We start from the raw sequence: 17,220 nt of genomic DNA on the forward strand, positions 1-17,220 counted from the left end.
TCAGAGCGTCTGGGATCCAATGGCCCCTAGGGCCTGCCCCCACCTCCCCCAGGCTCTGAGTGCATCCTGCTCCCCACACCTGGCTGCAGCCTCTCCACCTCCATCCCTCTGCTGTGACAGCCCTGCCAGCCAGTGCAGTCTCCGTGACAGTCCACCTCCTCCCCGCCCCCCCCCCCCCCCAGCCATGGCAAGGACGTGCAGGTGCCCCTTGGCCCTCCCCTCTCCTGCACGCCTACTGCCTCACACACTGAAGCTTTGTAAGACGGGCTCCCTGTTGTCCACCATTACTGGACATCCCCCCACTTCCTGCGAACTCCCTGATTTCCAAGCAGGTGGAGCCCCGGGACCCTTTCCGGCATCGTAAGCAGCCTTGAACTGGGGCGGCAAAGCCCCTGGACACTCGCCCCTCTGGTGGGCCTGCGGCCCTGGATGATGGGGCAGTGGCTGCTCTCCAGCCTGGCCTGAGTGACCAGGAAGCGAGGAACAGGCCACAATCAGGGCTCTCTGTCACAAAGCAGAACCCGGCCTCCAGAGTGCCGAATGGCCTCTACCCCCTCCCTCCACAAGGCCCAGTAGTGAGGAGCGCCCAAGGCAAAGAGGGTGTCCACCTGTCCCTTGTACCCGCCATCTAGACGGCTGCCGAGTCTTGCTGATGGCGCCACCCCCTCCTCCCCCCCCCCCCCCCCCCCTGTCCCAGTGCTCCAGGCTTTGCTGTTTTTCCTCCTAACCAGACAAGCACTTCCCCAGCTTCCTGGGTCTTTCCAGCTCCTTTCCATCTCTGATGTCAATCCCTGGTCTTGTGAACACATCTAACCACTTAACAAAGCAGCAGAACCAGGCGATTTCCACGTGGAGGGTCGGGGGTCCCCCCACGTCCCCTGGTGACCACAGACACCCGCGTGCAACAGCAGGGGGCGGGGGGACACGCACTCGTGCAGACCCGCAGGTCAACTCCCGATCAGGTCTGAGCTCAGCCACCGAGACCACCCCCCTCCACTCGGCCTCACACCCGCCAGCCCTTCCGAACCACGGAGCGAGGCGCCTGGAACCTCTGTGCGTCACTCACCAGCACACCAGTGAGCGCCCCGTCCAGGCACAGGTGTCACCCACCCCTGCACAGCCGCCCCCGGAGGGCGTCCTCGTCCCTCCCCAGCAGGACCACCACTCGCCCGAGGCGCCTGCTGCATCAGCCCCCAGAAGCCTCTGCCCTCTCGGCAGTCCCACATCGAGCACCCAGGACCCTGGGGCAGATGGGGGTCACCTACCTCTCCCACAGCAGGCCTTCCCCGACAGGGCCGCACACCAGCTGCCCCTTCATGTAGGCCCGGGCGTCCTCGATGAACGCGGATGCTGCCAGGAGGAGGTGCTTGGCCTCCAGCATGGTGCCGTCACTGTAGTCCACGGCTGCGGAGGGGACACGTGCAGTCACCTGGGGAGCCACTGCACTTCGCAGCCAGAAGTGAAGCGGCAGATGCGGATACCGCCGCCCCCCTGCGCCCCCTGGGACCACGAGGGTCCGCCCCACCCCGGCCCTCCCCACCTTGAAAGACACGGAGAACCACCCCCAGTACGCCTGGTTGAGCAGTTCATTCCTGTGGACAGGAGATCCTGGGCCCCGAACCACTGCTTGGGGGATCAGTTGGCAGTGGGGACACGGGGCTTGTATTTCAGGACAGGCCCTCAAACTCAGCGTTTTACAGTGAGAACGCACTCTCCACCTGGGAGGGAGTCACCGGGGGACCCCATCCAGACCCACACAGAGCAGAGCAGGGGCTGACTGGAGAACCCACGGCCTCCAAGACACAAGCTTCTAGAATCTTCTGGCTGAGCGCTGGGCTTGCACTCAGAGCCCAAACCCACAGGCACGAGGGCAGCCACACTGACAAGGCTGTGCTTCCTCCCCAGCCTGAGTGTGGGTCCTTCGAGCCACTGGGTTTGGCCCCCAGCCGCGGCCTCACCTGACCTGTAGCTGCTTCGCATGCAGAAGAGCCGGAAGACGTCGGGGGAGAATGTCTTCAGGAAGTCCTGGCAGAGAAATCAGGGAGAACCCGGAAATTATAACGTGCGCTATGACCGTGTGAGCCGACCCCACTTACCAAGACGTCGGAGTTTTTATGGACAGCTTGGTTTTGTTTCCACCCTATTTGCATGTTCCCCACACGTTTCCCTTCAGACTGCGTCTGCGGGGAAGGCCCCCTGCTCTGCGCTGACGCAGGGGGTCCACACCGATGTTGACCTTGGGAGCCCCTTGCCATGACACGGTCCCGAGAGGATGGGCACAGTTCCAGGCCCCATGATGGCAGGGGTCCCAGGAGCGGAAGCCGCCTGGGACATCAAAACAGGCCAGGACCAGGGTCAGACTGAGGGCAGAGACCAACTCACCCTCCCACAGGCTGTTCCCTGACGCAATGCAGCGAGGCGGGCACCCAGCTCGTGTTCTCAGAGGATACTCTGCCCCTGGTTAAACTGAGGAAAACTAACAACCTGTCATTTAAATTCTTTTTAATTTTTTCTTAATGTTCATTTACTTTTGAGAGAGTGCAGGAGCAGGGGAGGGGCAGAGAGAGAGGGAGACACAGAATCCGAAGCAGGTTCCAGGCTCCCAGCTGTCAGCACAGAACCCAACGCGAGGCTCAAACTCATGAACTGTGAGATCATGACCTGAGCCAAAGTCAGATGCTTAACTCACTGAACCACCCAGATGCCCCAAGAACCTGTTGTAGAAGTTGTTAAAACAACCCCAAACCCTGTCTGTGGTGGCCGGTGAGAGGCAGTCGGCGACCTCACAGGGCAGGGATGCAAAGACAGGCCACTGGGCACTGCTTGGCCTGCCTGGGACACTCATACCCAGCCCACAGGGGCCCACACTGATGACCAGCAGTGGCCCCAAGGACAGGCCGGCTCCAACGGGACCCTCTGACAACGTGGGGTTTGGGTCAAATGTCCCTGCATCGTGGACTCTGCGTGAGCAAAAGGAGACTCTCTCAGCCCTTCTCCCGCTCGACATCTAGCGGTGGCTTCCGGCCTCCCCTTGGCCATAGGGACCCGCATGTCACAGCTGGGGGGGGGGGGACGCGGTGGCCGGGACCCTGCACGAGGACCGGTGGGCAGCTCCCTGGAGGCAGTGGCAGAGCCTGTCCCCTGGGTTAACATGACCGCTGGCCTCCTGGGGCCTGCATGGCAATAACAGGACGCCTGGGGCTGATGCGGCCTTGTGGTGGCTGGGGATGGGGGGGTGGGGGGGGGTGGATGTAGCCCCTTATATGCTGAGTACTTGCTACACTGCCAATGGCAAAACCTACTGGAAGGCTCCCACGACTTCGTCACAAACTGCTAAGCTGCACTGTGTCACAACAGCGTCTGCCCCACCATGGTGACAAAGACATGAGGCGCGGAGAGCTGACAAGAGGGCCACACGGCACCAGATCCCCGCTCTGCTGCGGGCTCCAAGCTGCGCCCCACTTAGGTCTTACTTCTGGGTCCCTTCCCCACTGCGGTCTGTGAGGCTGTGTGAGCGGGGAGGCTGAGGCACAGGCCCCTGGTGTCACAGCTCCCGTGTGCGGCCCTGGTGGACCCAAGCGCCCGTCTGGATCTGCGCCTGCAGAGCAGGGGCCGGGGGGGAGGGGCAGGCTTCCCACGCGGGGTCCCCTCAGCTTGGGGCCATTTCTTGAGAATTCCTTCCCAAAAGCACAGGCTCCACGGCTCTACAGCCGGGTGTGAGCTGCTTCCTTGCGAGCTGGCGTCAGGGGACCCGTGCTGCCCACCCCCCACCTTCACTTCAGTTCCTTGTTGTTGCTACTGCTGCTTGTGTTCTCCTCCCAAGATGTTGCCAGATGTTGGGTGTGTGTGGTGGGAGTCGTGGGGAGTGGTCTGCAGCAGAGCAAAGCGGTGCATCTCCCGGGTCCCGATACGGCCGCACCCAGAACGCACCTGTTCTGCACACGTCTGTGTTTTCTATGAACTGGGTACCTTTCCTTTCCTGCTGACTTTATGCTTGTATTTGTGCATTTAGTGAAAACATTTAAAGACTCTGTGGTAATACAGCCATTTTATGTCTGATGAAGCTCTCTGACGTCTCTAAACAAAGACAGCCTCCCTTCCATTTTCGTATATTTCTGGGTAGCTATGTTCTCTATTTCACTCCAGAAAGGGTTTTAAGATGTTAGGATGGTAGGATTTTATTTTTATTTTACTTTACTATTTATTTATATTAGAGAGAGAGAACATGAGCAGGGGAGGGAGCAGAGGAAGAGACTCTTAAGCGGGCTCCATGCTGAGCGGGGCTCAATCCCCCAGCCCTGGGATCATGACCTGAGCCAAAATCAAGAGTCAGACACTCCACCAACTGAGCCACCCAGGTGCCCCTACGATTTTATTTTAAAGGGGTTTTCCTCCCATTCAGAATTTTTACCCCCTTATGGGGGTGGCGCCTGTAGAGTATAGTACTTTGAGTAGAATCTGTAGTCTTTCTACAGCATTCAGTCTCTGGGGACTAATTCCTGGTAATAACAGAAGGAAAAGGCAACCGCATCCAACTACCAAGCAAGGGAAACCATCAACAAAACGGAAAGGCAGCCCACGGAATGGGAGAAGACATTTGCAAACTGTGTATCTGATAAAGAGGTGAGTATCCAAAATCTATGAAGAGCAAAAGACAACCTGATTCAAAAATGGGCAAAAGACATGAATAGACACTTCTCCAGAGAAGACATCCAGATGACCGACACCTGAAAAGATGCTCATCACTCATCATCGGGGAAATGCAAATCAAAACCACTATGAGACACCACCTCACACCTGTCAGAGTGGCTAAAATCAACAACACAAGAAACGATAGGTGTTGGTGAGGACGTGGAGAAGAAATAGGAACCCTCGTGCACCGTTGGTGGGAACACAGACTGGTGCAGCCACTGAAGACACTGAGAACCACCAAATAATACAATTTAAAGGGTGAATCCTGTGGTGGCTCAGTCAGTTGAGTGACTCTTGGTTTCAGCTCAGGGCATGATCTCATGGTTTGTGAGTTCAAGCCCCATGTTGCGCTCCGTGCTGACAGTGCAGAGCCTGCTTGGGATGTTCTCTCTACCTCTCTGTCCTTCTTCCCCCATGTGTGCTCTCTTTCTCTAAAATAAATAAAATGAAAAAAAAAATGTGAATCCTCTGATGTGTGAATTACATCTCAATAAAGCTGTTCTTAAAAACAAGAATTGCAAGGAAACTTTAACTTCACTCAGTGGTTTTACCATTAATATGACTATTGGTATTAACATTTTAAATATGTCAATTTTAAGAGAAAGCATGAAGTTGATGTGCTGTTGTAAGGAAACAAGATTTTTCATAAAGAGGGAAAAGAGGGGCGCCTGGGTGGCGCAGTCGGTTAAGCGTCCGACTTCAGCCAGGTCACGATCTCGCGGTCCGTGAGTTCGAGCCCCGTGTCGGGCTCTGGGCTGATGGCTCAGAGCCTGGAGCCTGTTTCCGATTCTGTGTCTCCCTCTCTCTCTGCCCCTCCCCCGTTCATGCTCTGTCTCTCTCTGTCCCAAAAATAAATAAACGTTGAAAAAAAAAAAAAAAAAGAGGGAAAAGAGCTAAAACCAGAAAGTCCTATAGTATTGGACTGGATAGTTCACAATGAACTCCAGGGACCAACTACATGCACATGGGTTCATCTCCACCAGCTCTGTCCCCTGAAGAGGCCTGGAAACAATGTCACTCTTGCGGTAGACACACCAAGCATCCAGATCTTGGTTCGAGATTCCATCTTCCCGCAAAGGCAGCGAGCTCCTTGGGGGGAGTGGCAGCACTGCGGCAGGACGCAACGGGAAACGGGGCCAAAAGCCAGGATGCGCGGGGCATTTCCCCCGGAAGAAGGAGCCTCCTCCCCGCCCCTCCCCCCTGCCCAGGCCAGAGCTGGAATAATTTCAGCACAAAAAGAATGAAGACTGAATTGATAATACACAGAGTGAAAATAAAAGCTTAACTCCTAGTGGTACCAAAAAAAGAACAGACAAGCCCCCGTCTCTGAAAAGGACTGCCAGCCAGGGAGTGTGACGGGGGCAACAGCACAAGATAGCGTGCTTTGCAGGACCAGAGACACGCACGATGGGGTGAAGCCACCAGAGCATGAGAAAACCACAGACTGGAGGTGGTCCGGGAAGAGGACGCCCCATGCAGACCACCTCGCCAGTTCTCCATGTTCACGAAAGACAAATAAGAACCTGTCAGAGGGGCGCCTGGGGGCTCAGTCAGTGAAGCGTCCGACTTCGGCTCAGGTCATGATCTCACAGTCTGTGAGTTCGAGCCCCGCATTAGGCTCTGTGCTGACAGCTTGAAGCCTGGAGCCTGCTTCGGATTCTGTGTCTCCCTCTCTCTCTGCCCCTCCCCTGCTCATGCTCTGTCTCTCTTGGTCTCAAAAATAAACAAAAACATTTTTTTTTTTAATTTAAAAAATACTAAAAAAATAAAGAAAAAAGAATCTCCACTGGTGGCCATCCCTTACCTGAGCAGTCAAGCCCAGCGTCACCAGTAGGACAGCCTGATGCTGTGGCCCCAGAGGGATGCTGCGTGAAGCCCACAGCACCACGGAGGAAGTTTCCCACCAGAAAGATTGAACCTGAACCGAATCAGGCCTGAGGCCTCGCTTCCAGTTACGAGGAAAGACAGGAAACCACAGATATGCAGAGGACATATGATACAGGACACCACAGACATGCAAAATGTGGGCCATTCACCAAAACTGGCCTCATCCCTTCAAAAAGGTTAACACCACAGGGAGAGGCTGTTGTCGATCAGAAGCCAAAACAACCCAGCCAACCAAACAACAGGAGGATATAATTGCGTGTAAGGAGGGAGGAGCCCCGGTCACCCGCTACGGTGACGTGTGAACGCGGCGCCCAGTGAAACAGCCACAACGGGATGAACGCTGTCTGCACTGGTGCGAGGTCCACAGAACACCCCCATCGTGGGAACAGAAAGCGGATGTGGAATGCCAGGGCCGGGCCGGGCGGGGAGATGCTCAATGGGGAGAGTGTCGGTTGCGCACGATGAAGCGGCAGAGCCGTCCAGCCCGACAGGGCTGAGGGCAGTCAGCACGACTGTGCTGTACCCGCAGACCGGTTACAACGGGAACTCGGTTCCGTGCCTTCCCACCACGGAGCATTTCCCCTGAGAAGCCTGGAAAGACACGGCCCGCAAACGCAGCACGCAAAGCTTCACCGGGTCTTGGTTTTAAAAACACCAGGCTCTAAGGGACACTGGGACACATGGAAAAGTCAGAACGCAGACTGGGGAACTGGTATTGAGAAGCCACTGCTGACGTGTCATTCTTGTCCTCAGGAGTGCGGGCGGGATGGGGAAGGGTCGTGACGCCTGCGGTGTTGAATGGTTCAACGACAGTGGTGATGAGACACGTACACCATGCATACGTGCACACATGTGCACACACGCCCACCACTCCCTTAGGTGCAGGAAAAGTGATAATTCTTGAACCAGTGTGGTGAGCGTGTAAGTGTGTAACTTTTCTGCAGGAAAACGTGTCCAAGAATGAACACTTCTGCTAAAGAGGAGTCAATAAAGACGCTTTTATGAGGAGCACCCCCGCTCTGGCTTCCAGCCTGCCCCGTCCACGGGGGGGTGCGTTCTGAGGCCCCGTGGACGCCTGGACACGTGATAGCACCGAGCCCCGTGTTTACTGGTCTTCCCTATACAAACACGCCCGTGACGACGTTTCCTTGTAATTGAGGCACAGCACGAGATCAACTACAGGACGGCTGTGGCAACATACTGTGATGTAAGTGCCCGTGGCCTCTGTCTCTGTCGAGATACCTTCTGGTCCTGTTCTCGCCCCTCTTGTGAGAAAATAAGCGTCCCCTGGGAGGGCAGTGGTGCAGCGTGAGGCTGTCACTGCCTCTGGACACCGGTGAGTGAGACCGCAGATACGGGGCCGGCTGTATGTAACGTAACTCTGGTGGGGACAGCTCTCCGGGCCGGGTACTCAGGGGACAAAGGTCTGGTAACTGTCCTTGTCACTTCAGTATTTGCCATTACAACCGTGTTTGGCTTCACGGCCCCAAAGACGAAGACTGAAGTGTTTGGAGCGCTCCCGTTGGCTCACTTGCTTTCCACTCGTGTGGACGCCCCCTCCCGCCCTTCATCCCCACGGTGCGGTGATGCTTTTCTCAACAGGTGGCTTTCAAAGCCAGCAGGCAGTGAAGCCCCAAAGCCACAGTCCGGCAGGCTGGTGGTGGGACACGAAAAGGGGTAGGTGTGACTCGGGATTGAGTGCGGAAAGGGGCTCAGGCAAGAAGGTGGCGTGAGTCCCAGCACGCAGGAGGAGCTAGGCAGCATCCATGGGGAGGCCGCCCGGAGAGGGCAGGCGGACGCGGAGGGCTCCGCCCCGAGAGAGCACCGGGTGTCAGAGTAGGGCTGCCTCCACCCCCAGACCGCACGTTAAGCTGGGAGGTAGGAGAAGCCTGTCGGGGCCACGGGACAAGGGCCTGGAGCACGGGGGTCAGAGACCTGGGGTGGCCCTTCCAGACAGGCCAGCGGTGCAGGGTTACCTTAACAGTGATGTAGTTTTTCAGCGATTTGGACATTTTTTCTTCTTTGCCTTTCACGTGCAAATGCCCTGAAACAAAAAAAACGGTGATTTGTGCCGAATCCGGTGGGAGGAGGAGGAGGAGAGGGCTAGTTCTGTCGGAGCGCCAGGTACCACTTCCCGCAACACTGCGCTGCATCCCCAGCAGGCACACGCCCGCATCTGTGTGGATAGTGTGCCCCCCAGACCCTCGCCCACGCTCGGCCCCCCAGGAAAAGGGAACCCATAGCCACGCCTGCTCGAGGTCGTCAGGTCTGCCCCTCCCTGTCCCGCAGACTCCTCACCCCAGGAAAGGACAGAGCCCGGGGCTCTGCAGACCCCGCGCCTGGCAATACGTGCCGGTTTTCGGAGGTTCCAAAGCGCGGGTCTCTGCGAATGATCCGATTGTGTGCTGCGGTCTGCTGGCACGGGCCTCTCAAGGGCCTGGGAGAGTGTGTGAGTGAGTGTGAGTGTGTGAGTGTGTGTGTGATGGGAGACAAGAGCCCACGTCAGGAGCTTCTCAGTCCCTGCTTTCCCACGGTTTCCTTCCGGGGCAGGGGGGAGTGGGGCGTGGGGGGTAGGGGGCCTCACCTCTCCCGCAGAAGATGCTTCTGCCTTCTCTGACAGGAGCCCGAGCACAAGGGAGCCCCAAGGCCAGTTTTTCTGAGAGCTGGTTAAAAAGTGTAGCTTCCAAACAACTATGACCTCAAACACATAACGTCATAGAACACATATATACCAAACACAATTAAAACTCTCTTCGGGGCACCTGGCTGACTCAGCTGGAAGGGCATGTGACTTGCTCTCAGAGTGGCAAATTCGGGCCCCTTGTCAGATGTAGAGATTATAACTAAACTTAAATGCTTTTTTATTAGTTTTTTTAACTAAATTTTTTTTTCTTTTCAAGTTTACTTATTTTGAGAGAGAGGGAGCATGCGTGGCAGGGGAGGGGGGCAAAGAAGGAGAGAATCCCAAACAGGATCCGCACTCAGTGCAGAGCCCAACTCGGGGCTCGATCCCACGAACCATGGGATCATGAGCTGAGCCAAAATCAAGAGTCGAAGCGTTCAACCGACGGGGCCACCCAGGCCCCCCCCCCCATTTTTTTTTAATTGACAATATTTAGAAAATGAAATACATCCAACTACTCATCTTCCGTTCACTTACTTCAGAAGAGGGGTGTTAACCCTCCTGTGCATCAGGAGACACCAGTGTCTCTCCAGGACAGGGTGACGGCGGAGTGGCGGAGAGCCCGCTGTCTTTTAATAGTTTGTCACAGTCGTCACAACGCAGCAATGAAAACCCTTTTCTGTTCCCAAACCTGGGGTGAACAGGACCTGCTTTTCTGTGGCCCCCAAACACCTCGTTAGTGACTCCTGGAGGGAAGCAGGAGGGGCGCTGGCCCGCCGTCCCCTCTCGTCCCCGGGCCCACATTCGCTGACGGGCACAGGAGAAAACTAAGTGACCAGGAGCACAACCGTGACGTGTGAACTGGGTGTCAGGCCCCCAGACAGCTGACCCGGGGGGGGACACGGCCCTTCGGTCCGCGGAGGCTCCCTGCCCGACAGGCTCTGCACACATTTACTCGATGTGGGCCTTCCTCTCCAGTCCCCAGGCCAAAGGGAGGCTCTATTTCCCGAGGTTCCTGAAGCCAAGGGTGGGCCTCTGACTGTGGGCTACGCTGGCCTCCGGGGGTCACTTCTGAGGCGCCCACCGGGCCGGCCCTGCACCATCACGGGGCTCCCGTCCCCTCTAGGGAGTCGCCAGCGTGCACACCGCCAGCAGAAATGCAGTTTGGCCCCTGACGGGTTCTGTCCCGGAGCGGGGACCAGACAGCTCACCGGCCCCGCTTCTGCATTTCCTCCGCACGCTCCTCCAAGGAGGTGCAGAAATGGGCTTGGGGTCGCAGAGACCCACAACGGCTGTTCCAGGGCACAGCGGCAGACATGGCGGCGACTGTGGGGGCAGTCGTTGTCCACCGGAAAACGTGGCAGTGGACACGCTTTGGGCCAAGCAGCCTCAGGGCTTACAGTCACGGACGCCAGCGTGAGTGAGGCCTGGCCTCGCGCGCCAGCCAGCAGAGTGCCTCTGCCAGCGCTGCCCCGGTGATGGAGAACATTCTGCACGCACTAGTCGGCCCTCCCGCCCTCGTAACTCCAGTCCCATCCAAGGAAGTTCACATCCGGCGGACTTAAACTCCAACACCTCGACAGAGGACGGGTTCTTCCCCTGCGCACCGAGCTATGTCTTTCCAACTGTGACAGAAGCGACAGCACTGAAATAGAGCACAGTCAACCTGAAGTCACGACTTACCAGAATGCAGAAAATAATTTCCCCACTGCCTGCACTGATGGAAGGCCTCGCACTGGGCGATTTCGTTCTCGTGATGCGGGAAAGCTAAGTCCATCCCGCCCGAGTGGATGTCCAGCCGGCTTCCAAACACCAAGCTGCAGGACAGCGCAGAGCGGGGGGTCAGTTCAAACAGCACGCGTCTCCAGACCCCGTCTGGCGGTCAGCCCTCCTGGCCTTTGTGCAAGGACCAAATGGATCTCAATTTAAAATCAGCATGTGTGATCATTTAGCTGATGCAGAAGGGAGAAACTGAAATTCTGTTTTTACTTCATAAATCCCTGATTCATAGTTTTACATCCTAGTAAAGAGGCTTAATTCTCCTTGTTCTGGATACAATATACTGTTTTTATTATTTTTTTTAACGTTTATTTATTTATGAGACAGAGAGAGACACAGAGCACGAGCGGGGGAGGGGCAGAGAGAGAGGGAGACACAGAATCCGAACAGGCTCCAGGCTCCGAGCTGTCAGCACAGAGCCCGACGTGGGGCTCAAACCCACTAACTGTGAGATGACCTGAGCCGAAGTTGGATGGTCAAACAACTGAGTCACCCAGATGCCCCCAAGAATGTCTTTCAAATGGAAAATACCTACAATATTCACCTACAATATACAGTTTTTAAAAACAACAGAATTATGTTTTCTTCTTCAACAGGTAGAGTTGAGTGGTTTTCCAACTTTAACAAAAGAGAACTATAAAATCAAGAGAATTCTTGTCATGGCTTTTGAAAATGTACCTATTTAGTGATCACTTATAAATAACAAGGTAACTGAATTCAAAGCAATGCATTTCAGCTGCCGGCACATCTGCTTCGTCCGATTCTGTGGCGTTCCCGGAAAACCTCACATCCCACAAAACTGCACCCTAAAACCTACAGGGCTGCTGGGGGCCACGGAGCTGGCTCTGTCCCCAGAGCACCTGCAAAGCAACAGGCACCACCACCCACAGGCCAGGCTGAGCAGGACGCTTCGGACGACACGGAGACGCGCGGTCAGCATGGGGGGAACGTGGGCCTGTGGGCAGATGCAGCCACCTGTCCCCTCCCCATCCCAGAGGTCAGAGGGGCTGCGGGTACAGACACTGTGGTTAAAAAAGACATTTCCAAAGAGGCCATAGCCTCGCTGAGCTCCCTCTGCTGAAAGCTGACTCTTCTCCCACCAGGCCGGCTCTGGAAAGACCACGTCCACGCTGGCCACAGAGACGCCAGGCGTGGCAAAAACCTGCCAGCCCATTCTTGTACATCCTTGGTGATGGGCTTAGAGAATCTCGGAGTCTTGGTTCAAACACCGCACAGGGGGCATGAGGCAGGAGGGGCAGGACTAGGGAGGAGAGCAACAGAGGCTCCTTTCTATTTATAATGAGTGATTCGTTCTTACAAAGATCAGAGACAAAGCTGACAGCATGAGGGTTTAACAAAGCTAAACGGGGGAGGGGGTGCCGGGCTGGCTCTGCGGCCCTTGGTCTCAGGGTTGTGAGTTCAAGCCCCACATTGGGCGTGGAGGTTACTTAAAAAAAAAAATAAAGCTACACTGTGGATCCTTGCTGTTGTTTACATTAGTTTCTATCCTTGTCCATATGTTAGACCTGTTTCAATATAAGAGAACCCCAAGGAGTCTATGTTCATTAGATTTCAACAAAAATATTTAATGGGAACATTAATTTGAAATTTAGTTCATTTTTTCTACTGCTTTAGAGAAATTATTCGAAGCTACAAATAAGTATCTTTTTACAACCTAATATGCAGCCCACGTTGCTCTTAAATCAAAAGCATTTATATATACACCTAAGTGTATACAGTAGGACTGACAGTACGGTAGTTTGTTAACGAAAAGTTGGGCCTGGAACTCCTGGATGCGTTTCCAGAAGAGTCATCTGGACATCATCACAGGTGAGGACAGGAGGGGAGGCGCGGTGGAAAAGCATCCCTTCTAGGCCATCAGTGGAACGAACGCAACTTGGATCGGCGGGTCCCGGAGGATGTGGGCCTCCCACCCGGTGGAACGGAAAGAGTGTCCCCGGACAAGGAAGCCAGTCTGGGGTCTGGGGTCTGGGCTGTGGGGGCTGGGGCAGAGTGCTGTCTTGGGGCATTACTTGCCCGACGTGTGCGCTCAGACTTGGCCAGCAAACAGCACCACACGGTGACCAACTCGAGGGGGCTGGGTTTGCTGGTCTTCAAGTTTGGGCGTAGCCGGCACTTTGACATGTTTGCCTTAATTGTATTTTATGTTCCTAATCTTTTTTTAATATTCTTTTTTAAATTCTTTTTTTTAATGTTTATTTTTGAGACAGGGACCGAGTGTGAGCAGGGGAGGGGCAGAGAGAGAGGGAGACACAAAATCCGAAGCAGGCTCCGGGCTCCGAGCTGTCAGCACAGAGCCCGACGCGGGGCTCGAACTCACGAACCGCGACATCATGACTTGAGCCGAAGTTGGACACTTAACTGACTGAGCCGCCCAGGTGCCCCTATGTTTCTAATCTTTAAAACTGCTTATTATAATAAACATCTGCGATGAAGGCAAACACATCAAATATTTGAAAATCATGGGTTCCTAACAGTACTAAAAAGCCCCTCACCTCCAGAAACAGGAAATAGTGTTACTCACTGCAGGCTACTCACTGCAGGTATTTATAAGAACAAAACACTGGGAACTGAACGCTCATCCATAGGGTCCCAGCTAGCTGAATGGTGCACCCTCACAGCACAGTGCCATGGAGCTGAGGCACAATGATGGGCTTCGAGAACCACCGCAGGCGGTTCCCGGACACAGTGCAGAGGGAGAAAAAGATATTGCTGGCAACCCAGGAGATTCCCGCAGGCTCGGTTCCAGACCACCGCAGTAACGCAAGTATCACAAGCCAGTCAGATGAACTTTTTGGCTTCCCAGCGTATATAAATGTTCACGCTACACTGTCGGCTATTAAGGGTGCAACAGCATTCTGTCTACAAAATGCCGTACACACCCTAATGAAAAGATACTTTATTGCTTGAAAATGCAAACCACCACGTGAACTTTCAGTGGCTGGTAATCTTTTTGCCGGTGGAGAGTCCTGTCTGATGTGGTGGCCGCTGACTCATCAGGGCTGTGATTGATGAAGGCTGGGGTGGCCGTGGTGGTTTCTTAAAATAAGACAACACTTAAGTTTGCCGCATCGATGGACTCTCCCATCCATGAATGATTTCTGTTTTAGGCAAAGCTATTTGATAGCATTTTACCCACAGAACTTCTTTCAAAATTCTCTCAGACCCTACTGCAGCTTTTTCAACTGAGTTTATGACACAGTCTCGTAGCTTTCATAAATGACTGTTGTCATTTCACCAATCTCCATGGCGTCTCCACCAGGAATCTCAAGAAAGCACTTTCTTTGCTCATCCTTAAGAAGCAACTCCTCAACCGTTTAAGTTTTACCCTGAGATGCAGCCATTCAGTCCTGTCTTCAGCCCCACTTCTGAGTCTAGTTGTCTTGCTGTTTCCACCACAGCTGCAGGGACTGCCTCCCCGGAAGTCTCAAGCCCCTCAAGCTCTTCCATGATGTTGGATCGGCGTCTTCCAAACTCCTACTCATGTTGATATGTGACCTCTTTCCATGAATCACAAATGTTCCCGGTGGCATCTAGAATGGGGAATTCTTTCCAGAAGGTTTTCAGTTTACTTTTCCCAGATCCACCAGAGGAATCACTTTCTGCTGCAGCTATAGCCTGACAAAATGTGCTTTTTAAATATTAAGACTTGAACGTTGAAATTACTCTTTGATCCACGGGCCGTAGAATGAATGGGTGCTGGGTTAACGGGCAGGAACACAGCGCTAAACTTGTGCAGCTCCATCAGAGCTCTTGGGTGACCAGGTGTGTTGTCAACGAGCAGTTTCAAAAGTAATCTTTTTCGGGGCGCCTGAGTGGCTCATTCGATTGAGCGGCCGACTTCAGCTCAGGTCATGATCTCGCAGTCCGTGAGTTCGAGCCCCGCGTCGGGCTCTGTGCTGACAGCTCAGAGCCTGGAGCCTGTTTCAGATTCTGTGTCTCCCTCTCTCTGACCCTCCCCTGTTCATGCTCGCTCTCTGTCTCAAAAATAAATAAATGTTAAAAAAAAAAAACATTTAAAAGTAATCTTTTTCTCTGAGCAGCAGGTCTCAAGAGTGGGCTTACAACATTCAGGAAACCATGTTGTAAACAGATGGGCTGTCATCTGGTCTTTGTTTTTCACTTGCAGAATACAGAATAGATTCAGCGTTAAGGGCCCTAGGATTTGTGGAATGGTAAATGAGTACTGGCTTCAACTTAAAGTCGCCAGCCGCCTGCATTAGCCCCTAAAAGGGCGTCAGTCTGTCCTTTGAAGCTTTGAAGCAAAGCATTGACTACTTCTTTCCAGCTGTGAAGTCCGAGATGGCATCTTCTTCTGACAGAAAAGTGCTCTGTCTACACTGAGAATCTGTGGTTTAACGTAGATCCTTCATTCACTGTCTTAGCTAGATCTTCTGGACAGCTCACTGCAGCTTCTGGGTCGGCGCTCGCTTCTCCACCTTGCGCTTTTTACAGAAACAGCTTCTTTCCTTAAAGCTCAGGAACCAACCTCTGCCAGCTTCAGACTTTCCTTCTGCAGCTTCCTCAACTCCCTCAGCCTTCACAGAATTAAAGAGAGTCAGGGCCTCGCTCCAGAGTAGGCTTGGTTTAAGGGAATGTTGTGGCTGGTGTGATCTTCTATCCAGATGACTAAAACTTTCTCCGTATCAGAACAGCTGTTTCACTTTCTTCTCATTCATGTGGTTACCGCAATACCACTTTTCATCTCCTTCAAGAACTTTTCCTCTACATTCACAAGGCAGCTAATTGTTCAGCATGAGAGGTCCAGCTTTTGGCCTGTCTTGAGTCTTGACAAGCCTTCCTCACTGCGCTTAAGCATTTCTAGCTTTTGATTTCAAGTAAGAGACATGGGGCGCTTGGGTGGCTCAGTTGGTAAGCGTCCAACTTCAGCTCAGGTCACGATCTCATGGTTCATGGGTTCGAGCCCCACATTGGGCTCTGTGCTGACAGTTCAGAGCCTGCTTTGGATTCTGGGTCTCCCTCTCTCTCTCCCCCTCCCCCACCCATGCTCTGTCTCTCAAACATCGATAAAACATTAAAAAAATTTTTAAGTGGCAAACGTGTGACTCTCCCTTTCACTTGAACACTTAGAGGCTACTGTGGGCTTATCAGTGGCCTAATTTCAACACTGTTGTGTCTCAGGGAGGGAGACAGATGGGGCAACAGCCAGTTGGCAAAGCAGTCAGAACACACACGTGTCAATTAAGTTCGCCATCTTACCCGGTGGGGGTCACGTGCCCCCAGACAATCACAAGAGTAGCACCAAATATCACTGATCACAGATCACTATACCAACTATAACGATAATAAAAAAGCTTGAACTATGGCAAGAATCACCAAATGTGACACAGAGAGACAGAGTGAGCAAATGCTACTGATGCCAACTGACCTGCTCCACACAGGGTTGCCACAGACCTTCAGTCTGTAAACAGCAGCATCTACAAAGCACAGTAAAACGAGGCGCGCCTGTACAAGAGAGCACATGCGGTGTGCCGCCTACCGTGTGCCCCACCACACACACACACACACACACACACACACACAAAGGGGCGTCTCGCTACCAACAGAACCATGGGAAGTCAGAGGACCCGTCTACAGAGATCTAAGGTGGAGGAGGCCCCAGCAAAACCAGAAGAAAGTTGTTTCACAGAAGCCCAGGAAAGGGCAGGTGTATTGACCGCCAGTCACTGACTAGCTGGCGGTGGGGGTCACTGCTGACCTCAGGAGACTTCAGGAGTCAGTGGGGATGCCTGGAGACAACAGCAGATCAAATGCAGATGGTAAGATGAGAAGCAGACGGGGCACCTGAGTGGCTCAGTCAGTTAAGTGTCCTGACTTTTGACTCTGCCTCAGGTTATGCTCTCGTGATTTGTGAGTTCAAGCCCTGCACTGGGCTGTACGCTGTCAGAGCCTATTTGCGATTCTCCCCCTCCCTCTCTCTGCCCCACCCCTGCTCATTCTCTCTCTCTCTCTAAAAAAAAAGAAGCAGAATCTGGAGATTCTGCAGATTCCTGCAAATCTGGAACCGAGATCACAAAAGCATCTGTTCGTGGAGATCCCCAAGACAGAAACATCCAGTACTCGGTGCTGCCCAAGAAGAGCTGGGAGAGTGGGCAGACTGAAGACTGAGGAGCCAGGAAAGGGGAAGCTGGGGTGGTGCCTGAGGGGTCTGATCCAGAACCATCTCTGGGGAGCGGGTTGGTAACCAAGAGCAAGTA

General features: G+C 53.8%; 1 protein-coding gene across 3 annotated transcripts in view; it reads right to left on the bottom strand.

Moving 5' to 3' along the window:
• CARS2 (cysteinyl-tRNA synthetase 2, mitochondrial) overlaps positions 1–17,220 on the bottom strand; it is a 45,243-nt gene that overhangs the window by 3,394 nt on the left and 24,629 nt on the right. For all 3 annotated transcript variants that reach the window (XM_045482065.1, XM_045482062.1, XM_045482073.1), the window contains 4 exons: positions 10,886–11,019; positions 8,556–8,623; positions 1,959–2,025; positions 1,266–1,404 (listed from right to left, as the gene is read on the bottom strand). In XM_045482065.1, coding sequence (XP_045338021.1) covers positions 1,266–1,404; positions 1,959–2,025; positions 8,556–8,623; positions 10,886–11,019 — 408 coding nt within the window. The remainder of the gene's footprint in view (positions 1–1,265; positions 1,405–1,958; positions 2,026–8,555; positions 8,624–10,885; positions 11,020–17,220) is intronic.

This window comes from Leopardus geoffroyi, chromosome A1 (assembly GCF_018350155.1).
Source record: "Leopardus geoffroyi isolate Oge1 chromosome A1, O.geoffroyi_Oge1_pat1.0, whole genome shotgun sequence".
Taxonomy (NCBI): Eukaryota; Metazoa; Chordata; class Mammalia; order Carnivora; family Felidae; genus Leopardus; species Leopardus geoffroyi.